Raw genomic sequence first — 11807 nt, forward strand, 5'->3', positions numbered from 1 at the left:
GGAGGTATATAACGTGTATTGATATAATTGTCATATCTGACACTTGGAGGTATATAACGTATATTGATATTATTGTCATAGCTGACACTTGGAGGTATATAACGTATATTGATATTATTGTCATACCTGACACATGGAGGTATATAACGTATATTGATATTATTGTCATAGATGACACTTGGAGGTATATAACGTATATTGATATTATTGTCATAGCTGACATTTGGAGGTATATAACGTATATTAATATTATTGTCATAGCTGACATTTGGACGTATATAACGTATATTGATATTATTGTCATAGTTCACACTTGGTGGTATATAACATTTATTGATATTATTGTCATATCTGACACATTGAGGTATATAACGTATATTGATATTATTGTCATAGCTGACACTTGGACGTATATAACGTATATTAATATTATTGTCATAGCTGACATTTGGACGTACATAACGTATATTGATATTATTGTCATAGTTGACATTTGGAGGTATATAACGTATATTGATAGTATTGTCATAGTTCACACTTTGAGGTATGTAACGTATATTGATATTATTGTCATAGTTCACACTTGGTGGTATATAACGTTTATTGATATTATTGTCATATCTGACACATGGAGGTATATAACGTATATTGATATTATTGTCATAGTTGACATTTGGAGGTATATAACGTATATTGATAGTATTGTCATAGTTCACACTTGGAGGTATGTAACGTATATTGATATTATTGTCATAGTTGACATTTGGACGTATATAATGTATATTGATATTATTGTCATAGTTGACATTTGGAGATATATAACGTATATTAATATTATTGCCATAGCTGACATTTGGACGTATATAACGTATATTGATATTATTGTCATAGCTGACACTTGGAGGTATATAACTTATATTGATAGTATTGTCATAGTTCACATTTGGAGGTATGTAACGTATATTGATATTATTGTCATATCTGACACTTGGAGGTATATAACGTTTATTGATATTATTGTCATAGCTAACACTTTGAGGTATATAACGTATATTGATATTATTGTCATAGTTGACACTTGGAGGTATATAACGTTTATTGATATTATTGTCATACCTGACACATGGAGGTATATAACATATATTGATATTATTGTCATAGTTGACACTTGGAGGTATATAACGTTTATTGATATTATTGTCATACCTAACACATGGAGGTATATAACATATATTGATATTATTCTCATAGTTCACATTTGGAGGTATATAACGTATATTGATATTATTGTCATATCTGACACTTGGAGGTATATAACGTATATTGATATTATTGTCATATCTGATTCTTGGAGGTATTTAACGTTTATTGATATTATTGTCATAGCTGACACTTTGAGGTATATAACGTATATTGATATTATTGTCATAGTTCACATTTGGAGGTATATAACGTATATTGATATTTTTGTCATATCTGATACTTGGAGGTATATAACGTTTATTGATGTTATTGTCATAGCTGACACTTTGAGGTATATAACGTATATTGATATAATTGTCATAGTTGACACTTGGAGGTATATAACGTTTATTGATATTATTGTCATATCTGACACATGGAGGTATATAACATATATTGATATTATTGTCATAGTTCACATTTGGAGGTATGTAACGTATATTGATATTATTGTCATAGTTGACATTTGGAGGTACATAACGTATATTGATATTATTGTCATAGTTGACACTTGGAGGTATATAACGTATATTGACATTATTGTCATATTTTCATTTCATCATATTTTATTGAGTAAACAATAGGATTGAACAGCAGGCTAGGCCTATATAAGTTCTCTCCTTTGGTTGACATGACAAAGACAAAGATGAATGAAATGGTTTGTAAGAAAATATTGATGCAAATCATATATAATAGGTAGCATAGACATATATATATATATAGCAGATGATATAGGGGAGATAATTCCATGTATGTTTCAATTACATATAAATATTTAATTGATATTTTTAGCTTTACAATGCTCATATTAAAAAGTCAATCATAATTGATTAGTAATAGGAAAGCAATGCCCTAATGATATATTAAACAGAGAAATTGCTACAATTGTTTTTTTGTTTTTTGTTTTGCAAGTCATTAGTGCCCCCTGTTCATACCCTGCTGCTGTTGCATGAAGTAGTTAGAAGTATAGAACCATTTAGTATTAATATATATATCATTGGTAGGAGTGATAAAAAGTAAGGGATACAACAACATCAAAATATGAAAAAATAAAATGAGGCAATTCAGCTATTGTCATATCTGATACTTGGAGGTATATAACGTTTATTGATATTATTGTCATAGTTCACATTTGGAGGTATATAACGTATATTGATATTATTGTCATAGCTGACATTTGGAGGTATATATAACGTATGTCATAGCTGAAACTTGGAGGTATATAACGTATATTGATATTATTGTCACGGATGTCGGTTTGAGTTTAAATATTGTCTTTGTATGTTAGCGATGTTAATTGTTTTTACTCAGATTGACCTAACATTTTTAAGCGATATGGAAAACGCCTTGCTATGCTGCACCCCAATCAGTCAAAAACGGTGGATACATTCTTACAGTTTAAACAACATTATAAAATATGTCGATTGATGTTGATGAAATACCTACATGGGAACATGAGCTTTCTGATATATATTTTTTCCACACAAACTTTTTGACTTAAATCAATACGTTTGGTGTTACAGGGATTCCATTCGTTTCAACTAGAATGCAGGAAAAAATATGGAAAAATTTATGGGTATGTATAAGTAATGCTTTCCTTCATAATGTATCCAAATTCTGCGATTATCAAAAAATATGGTAATGTCTTTTTGTCATTACGACGATTACCTTTCGCTTTTTCAAATCATTTAGAATTGATTCTGCATTGACACATTTCTCCAAGATACCTTGTTCAAATTATGTACCTAAAACAGTTTCACGAAACGTTTGTTTACAGTGACAAGGGTCTTTAAAAACGGTTTATTTTGATTGATCTCATTGCAGGTACTTTGGCGGATTGTCACCTCAAACGCTTGTCGTCGGAGACAAGGAGATGCTGAGGAAGATTCTTGTGAAAGAATTCAATAACTTTTCGGACAGAATAGTAAGTTACAATTTACTTAATCATATATCAGAAACAACGGCTAATATAGTGTAAGAAACCCCAGGAGCTCATGCACTAACAGTAAATTACCAAGGAGTATATGACGTTTTGGTAATATTAAGGCTCTGAAGTATACTATACAGTAGGCCTTAATTTTAGCGTTGTCATTTTGTCTGCTGAAGTTTTGTTGTTTTAATAGATATTTAAAGGCTTCAATGGCGACTTGGAATCATCTGTTAATAACTTAAAGGGAAATCACTGGAAACACGTGCGTAATAAGATTACTCCCGCATTCTCCACTGGAAAACTGCGCAAGGTAAGCATGTCTTCTTCTAGTATTATTTTCCTTCCCTTATTACCCTAGTCTTCTCAGCCGAAAAGGCTGCTACTGAGGAGACCGAGAAAAGGTGGGACCAAGAAACTAAGAACATCAACAGGAAATGAGACCAGGTATCTTAGCACAGAAACAGGAGGTGAGACCAGGTAAATTCATATTGAAGACTCTAGTAGGCACAATACTGTTCAGCGCATTGCCGAAACAATGAGAGTATGTATGCAGAGATTCATATGCCACACAAAAAAAAAAAAAAAAAAAAATCGTCATTGTCCGGCATACAAATATACGAATGACCCCCCCCCCTGATTTTTTTTTTTTTTTTTGATATTTCAACTGGACGTGACATCAAGTTCTCTTTTTCCCCCTCAACTTCCCAAACTCTAGGATGACAATGAAGTTTCTTTTTTAATGATGACGTAATAACTACTGTTTGTAATGTTTTGGAATAAAATCATCAGTGGATCAAATCGTTACAGTACCTAAAACGAGACACTTGTCGGAAAACGGGCTAGGAAATTGACATATAACTCAATTGGACTGTATATCAGCTTTATTGGGTGTTGATTATGACCATATGGCCAGCTTTAAGTTAGAAATAATTTCGGAATATCATTTTCAAAAACTTACTTATTCAAAACTAATGCTAGTTTTGAAAGGAAACCTGATCAGAACCTCCTTTGAGTCTAAAAGATTTTAACGATGTGTTATATTTGCTTATAATGATCGTTTATCGCACAATATTAGCCAAAACTCCAAATTGTCAATTTCCGGGTACAGTTTTATTTGTTCAAAAAACCGATGCCGGAAATTTCAACCTTTAAAAGAAATGAAAAGTGGATAATGCTACTTCATTAGAAATGGACAAACATTTTTTTGAATTGATACTATCATATAAAATACACCAATATTTAACTGAAAAGTGTTCTGTTTTGGGTCCGGTGACGGAAGGTACAAGATGATTTTTTCAAACCGTGCCTACAAAAGTTAATGTATTTTAGAGGATATCATCATTCTAACAAGAAAAGAAATTATTTCATTACATTTTACCAGTGAATTATCAGGAATTAACCATTCGTTTAAACTTGTATCATCACTGAAGTCAGGATATACGAATGTTTGTTTTTTTCTTGTGAAGACAACACGTTAAGTACTGTCCAATCAGAACGGTAATAACTATTCTCTGCTTAGATTTTCGGTTACATGTTCAGAAACAGGAAAGGAAGTGAGGCACGGTAGTTTAGTGGTAGGACGCCTGGCTCGTGAACGAGGGGTTGCGCGTTCGAGTCACGTCACAGCACTGTGGTGTATCCTTGAGCAAGATACTTTACTCCGCTTGTTCCAGTCTACTCAGCTATAAATGAGTACGTGGTCGGGCAGAGCTAGAATTGTTGAATGCTAGCTGTGAGCGCCAAAATGACAGCACCGGCTGTATGCTCCCCATGGAGTCGAGAAAGATATTAGCTGGTTACAAAGGCCCTATAACCACGGATTATAATTTGTGAACCCGCTTTGAGACGACCGACGAACTAGGTTGTGATAAAGCGGTGTATAAGAACCTCGAATCTTATTAAGACATTATTTAGGTACATCTTTGCAACATACATAATGGTATTTGCATAACTACAAAATTGTTATCATTTTGGGGTTGGAATATTACCGGAAACAGAGTGATAGCAGCAAACGACAGAATTGCGTTTAGTTTCCATTCCAAAATGCCACCCTGTCATGTTTTCAACCGTGCCGTCATTAGAACATGTCGTCAAATATTACGCTACTAATTCCCACACACTTTTCAGATACAGAAATATTTGCGTCATTTCACTTTTATAATGTAATAAACAGATAATTAATGTGTTTTTAATTGAATATCATATATATTTGTAAAATATATTTACACTTCTAAACAGGACACCATTAAGTATCCTCTTTTTTTATCAGATGGTGCCGTTGGTGGATTACGCCAGTGACACGCTTTTGGAAGCACTGAGGAAGAAGGTGAAGGATGGAGATGGAGTGATGGAAATGCTGGAGTGGGTTTCATTGAAATCGTATCCAAATTGTCATATCGTTTTATCGTTTTTAGAAGCCTTGTAGTCTAGTGGTAGGACGTCGGGCTCGTGACGAATGGTTACGAGTTCAAGTCACGGCACGGCACTGTGTTGTATCTTTGAGCAAGATACTTTACTGCATTGTTCCAGTCTACTCACCTGTAAATGAGTACGTGGTGTGGCAGTGCTAGAGTTGTTAAATGGTAGCTGTGAGCGCCGAAATGGCAGCACCGGCTGTATGCTCCCCAAGGAGTCGAGAAAGATTTTGGCTAGTTGCAAAGGTCCTATAACAACGGATAATAATTTGTGAACCGCTTTGAGACGACCTTCGAACTAGGTAGTGATAAAGCGGTATATAAGAACCTCGAATTATTATTATTATTAATAATATTAATTACAATATCGTGGGAAGAACATCCAAACAACGTATACGGGTCCTTAATATGAGTCTTGTTTGCAGCCATGAGTAGTGTGGTGTTGTAGTTTTAAATTCAGCTAGTATGTCTTTGTTTGATAGATAAGATCAATATGTCAATTGTTTCATTATGAATATAATAACATTCTAAGGGGGTTTGGCTGTATATATTGGTAATCTTATGGTGATTTTTTTCCCCGATTTTTCTGTTTGTGTATATGAAATATTTTATGGGCATTTATTGTGTATACGAGATATTCTACGGGCATTTTTCTAATTTGTGCATAGAATATTCTATGAGTGTTTTGCTTAATATATGTATACAGGATATTCTTTTGGTATATTTCTGACTGTGTATACGATATATTTTATGGTTTACGAATCTATGTCCACAGGATATTAGTTTGTGATTTATTCACCTGCTATATTATGAACTCATCTTACGCTAAATGCATAGTATTCTCTTTGACATTTTTTCTGACTGCGCATATGGAATATTCTTTGGTTATTTGTCTAAGCTTGTTTACCTTATCCTTTAAAATAATTGTATGACCATGCATGCGGTTTATTTTTGATTTAAGTTCGACTACGTATTTCTCATTTATTCGTATGAACACTGTAGCAATATGTTTTAGGGTATTTTTGTCTTACCGCGTATGCCTGATATATTAATTAGGTATATGAAAGTAGCAATATGCCTTTGGATTTATTTGTCTGACTCTGTATACGGTATCTTTTATGATATTTATGGTCTGACCGTACTTACTGTGAGTGTTGCACTGGGGTATTTTTTCTGTCCGTGAACGTTATATTGTTTCGGATAATTATGCAGAATATTTCTAATATTTTGGGGTGTTAGTTTGACGGTACATTCCATGATATTTTGTCTGACCATGATTATACCATTCATCCCGGGATATTTTGTCTGACCATGTTTATGCCATTCATCCCGGGATATTTGTCTGACCATGTTTATGCCATTCATCCCGGGATATTTGTCTGACCATGTTTGTGCCATTCATCCCGGGATATTTGTCTGGCCGTGTTTATGCCGTTCATCCCGGGATATTTGTCTGACCTTGTTTATGCCATTCATCCCGGGATATTTGTCTGACCATGTTTATGCCGTTCATCTCGGGATATTTGTCTGACTGTGTTTATGCCATTCATCCCGGGATATTTGTCTGACCGTGTTTATGTCGTTTATCCCGGGATATTTGTCTGACCGTGTTTATGCCATTCATCCCGGGATATCTGTCTGACCGTGTTTATGCCATTCATCCCGGGATATTTGTCTGGCCATGTTTATGCCATTCATCCCGGGATATTTGTCTGACCTTGTTTATGCCATTCATCCCGGGATATTTGTCTGACCGTGTTTATGCCATTCATACCGGGATATTTTGTCTGACCATGTTTATGCCATTCATCCCGGGATATTTTGTCTGACCATGTTTATGCCGTTCATCCCGGGATATTTGTCTGACCATGTTTATGCCATTCATCCCGGGATATTTGTCTGACCGTGTTTATGCCATTCATACCGGGATATTTTGTCTGACCATGTTTACGCCATTCATCCCGGGATATTTTGTCTGACCATGTTTATGCCGTTCATCCCGGGATATTTGTCTGGCCGTGTTTATGCCATTCATCCCGGGATATTTTGTCTGACCATGTTTATGCCATTCATCCCGGGATATTTGTCTGGCCGTGTTTATGCCGTTCATCCCGGGATATTTGTCTGGCCTTGTTTATGCCGTTCATCCCGGGATATTTGTCTGACCATGTTTATGCCGTTCATTCCGGGATATTTGTCTGACCGTATTTATGCCGTTCATCCCGGGATATTTGTCTGACCATGTTTATGCCATTCATCCCGGGATATTTATTTGGCCGTGTTTATGCCATTCATCCCGGGATATTTGTCTGACCGTGTTTATGCCATTCATCCCGGGATATTTGTCTGACCATGTTTATGCCATTCATACCGGGATATTTGTCTGACCGTATTTATGCCATTCACCCCGGGATATTTGTCTGACCGTGTTTATGCCGTTCATCCCGGGATATTTGTCTGACCATGTTTATGCCATTCATCCCGGGATATTTGTCTGACCGTGTTTATGCCATTCATCCCGGGATACTTGTCTGACCATGTTTATGCCATTCATACCGGGATATTTGTCTGACCGTGTTTATGCCATTCACCCAGGGATATTTGTCTGACCGTGTTTATGCCATTCATCCCGGGATATTTGTCTGACCGTGTTTGCTTTATATCAAGGGTGTATGGAGCCTACGCCATGGACGTCATATGCTCGACAGCCTTTGGAATTCAAGTTGATTCACAACAAAACCCAAACGATGAATTCATTGTCAACGCCAAAAAGTTTATGATTTTGAATTTTTCATCTTCAATCATTTTGATTTTGAGTAAGTCAAATATTCTTATTTGATCAATAAACTTATAAAACATGTTATTTCTTAGAATAACCTTTTCTACATAATACAGTGTATATATGTATACCATAAATATATATATATATATAAACGCACAGAAGATTTGTATTTGTGCTTATGTATTTATCCTTCATTCTGTTAAAAAATGTTATTTATATTTTCGTATCATTTTTTTAGTGTTCCTGCCAAAACTCCATTTTCTCATGCCCTTCCTTGGATGGTCTTTCATTGATAAACATGTACAGAAATTCTTCCGCAATGTGACGGTCAAACTTCTTGATGAACGTGTTGCTGGGAACAAGGTACAGTGTTGCTCCAAGTATTGTCACTGAAACATTGACTTAAATAATTGGCGATATCTTATGTGAATTAAGAATGTTTTTGTTTGACATTCTTATTAGCTATGTACACGTTCAAACATACGAACTTGTTTTAAAGCAAACAAATTAGTAACATTATAAGTTCAACTGCCAAGACAGTATTTACAGTCATTAATTACAGTCACAAGGCTGAAATATTCATACACATTATACAGCCTATACAACCACTGTTTCCCTTATCAGCTTTGCTGCTGTTTACCTGTCATTGATGATTTGTAGGATCGGGTAGACTTTCTTCAGTTGATGAAAAATGTGCAGCATGGCGAGGATGGTGACTCTGACGAAGAAGAAGATGATGATATTGACAAGGAAAATGTTTCTGGAAGTAAACTTCCCAATTCCTGGTATAGAAAAGGTATCATGTGATGAATAAACGGTGATTATATTATAAAAGCAGAAAAATGATGTAAAAAGAAATAATGTAAAAAGAAAAAAATCTCAACAACGAGTCTTTAGTACTTTCATCTATTCTAGGAGATTCTTCAGACTCTATACTTGTATATTATATATATAGTTAATTTGTTTTAAAACAATTATGAGACAAGTTATATAACCTATGTAATATCAGTACATTGTCATTGTCAAGGAGGTCTGTCAGCATGTAAGAAAACCGTACTGACCTCAGAATTTCTGTTACTTTTATCGTTGTATTGACAAGAACAGTTAATTTCATGCAACACTCTTGTTTACTTAACTCATTTAAGAAACTAGTATATAACTACTGTAATGCATTTATTCATTAATGACAGCGACAAATGCCAAAATGTAATATACTGAAGATGAAATCGGGAAAAAGGATTGAATGTTTGGAAGACAACATTTTTTGTCGAGTTTGATGGCAGACTATTGGTATACCAATGACAAAAACATCTTGTCCCTCTCTTCTGCATCAATTGGAAATGATTTATGACATGTTTGGTTCCAGCTCATTAGTGTGACCTGTGGTATATCAGGACGTGGAATGGCTTGAAACATGCAAAAGTGGTGTAACTGTTGTATTAATGACGTAACTTCAGGAGAATATCAATGTAACATATGCTATGAGAACATATATGTAATCCAGTAGAATCATCCTACGTACATGCAATGCTGTAAACAACTTCTGTAGGTTTCATAATGAAACTAACACCAGGTTGATTCGTAGATAATCTGTGTTGGTTAACGATCCCTTCCAGGAAGGGTGTTATTTATAACCAGCTACATTTGTGTATGTTAAATAGACAATCTGTGTTGGATAACGATCCCTTCCAGGAAGGGTGTTATTTATAACCAGCTACATTTGTGTATGTTAAACAGACAATCTGTGTTGGTTAACGATCCCTTCCAGGAAGGGTGTTATTACCTGCTACGTTTGTGTATGTTAAACAGACAATCTGTGTTGGTTAACGATCCCTTCCAGGAAGGGTGTTATAACCAGCTACATTTGTGTATGTTAAACAGACAATCTGTGTTGGTTAACGATCCCTTCCAGGAAGGGTGTTATTACCTGCTACGTTTGTGTATGTTAAACAGACAATCTGTACAATAGTATTACATCCTCGTTATAAATGCATGTCACATTTCCGTCTTGAATCACGGCAATATGAACATAAATGAATTTAACACTCATTAGTAGTATTATATTGTTACTTGCGGTAAAATCATACAAAAGATATTGTTTAATAACGTGTTTCATCGTGAGAAATTATAAAAATGTTATGAGAAATTCTTCTTTTGGAAACAGGTATCACATTTAAGGAAATCCTTGGAAACGCAGAAATATTTTTCTTAGCTGGTTACGAGACTACCATGATAACGTTAACCATGGCATCATATTACCTCGCCGTGCACCCGGAGTACCAGGACAAGCTGCGGCGGGAACTGTTCGACAAGATAGGCTCCGTATGTATACAAGATAGGCTCCATATATATACAAGATAGGCTCCATATGTATAAAAGATAGGCTCCATATGTATACAAAATACAAAATAGGCTCCGTATGTATACAAGATAGGCTCCGTATATATACAAGGTAGGTTCCGTATGTATACAAGATAGGCTCCGTATGTATACAAGATAGGTTCCGTATGTATACAAGATAGGCTCCATATGTATACAAGATAGGCTCCGTATGTATACAAGATAGGCTCCGTATGTATACAAGATAGGCTCCGTATGTATACAAGATACATGTAGGCCCCGTATATATACAAGATAGGCTCCGTATGTTTACAAGATAGGCTCCGTATGTAGATAAGATAGGCTCCGTATGTATACAAGATAGGTTCCGTATGTAAACCAGATAGGGTCCGTTATATACAAGATAGGCTCCGTATGTATACAAGATAGGCTCCGTATGTAAACCAGATAGGCTCCGTATGTTTACAAGATAGGATCCGTATATATACAAGATAGGCTCCGTATCTTTACAAGATAGGCTCCTTATGTATATAAGATAGGCTCCGTATGTATACAAGATAGGCTCCGTATGTTAACCAGATAGGATCCGTTATATACAAGATAGGCTCCGTATTTATACAAGATAGGCTCCGTATGTAAACCAGATAGGCTCCGCATTTATACAAGATAGGCTCCGTATATATACAAGATAGGCTCCGTATGTAAACCAGATAGGCTCCGCATGTATACAAGATAGGCTCCGTATGTATACAAGATAGGCTTCGTATGTAAACCAGATAGGCTCCGTATATATACAAGAGAGGCTCCGTATGTATACAAGATAGGCTCCGTATGTATACAAGATAGGCTCCGTATGTATACAAGATAGGCTCCGTATATATACAATATAGGCTCCGTATATATACAAGATAGGGTCCGTATGTATACAAGATAGGCTCCTTATGTATACAAGATAGGCTCCGTATGTAAACAAGATAGGCTCCGTAATATACAAGATAGGCTCCGTATGTATAAAAGATAGGCTCCGTATGTAAACCAGATAGGCTCCGCATGTATACAAGATAGGCTCCGTATGTATACAAGATAGGCTCCGTATGTA

The 11807-nt window shown here is 35.3% G+C and overlaps 1 protein-coding gene across 1 annotated transcript in view; it reads left to right on the forward strand.

Annotated features, from left to right (window-relative positions):
* Positions 1–11807, forward strand: part of LOC110440748 (cytochrome P450 3A8-like) — a 32169-nt gene that overhangs the window by 9229 nt on the left and 11133 nt on the right. Inside the window, exons 4-11 of the mRNA XM_021483897.1 lie at positions 2766–2818; positions 3067–3166; positions 3366–3482; positions 5442–5533; positions 8254–8402; positions 8607–8731; positions 9029–9164; positions 10533–10690. Coding sequence (XP_021339572.1) covers positions 2766–2818; positions 3067–3166; positions 3366–3482; positions 5442–5533; positions 8254–8402; positions 8607–8731; positions 9029–9164; positions 10533–10690 — 930 coding nt within the window. The remainder of the gene's footprint in view (positions 1–2765; positions 2819–3066; positions 3167–3365; positions 3483–5441; positions 5534–8253; positions 8403–8606; positions 8732–9028; positions 9165–10532; positions 10691–11807) is intronic.

The sequence above is a fragment of the Mizuhopecten yessoensis genome, unplaced genomic scaffold (genome assembly GCF_002113885.1).
Source record: "Mizuhopecten yessoensis strain PY_sf001 unplaced genomic scaffold, ASM211388v2 scaffold1779, whole genome shotgun sequence".
NCBI lineage: Eukaryota > Metazoa > Mollusca > Bivalvia > Pectinida > Pectinidae > Mizuhopecten > Mizuhopecten yessoensis.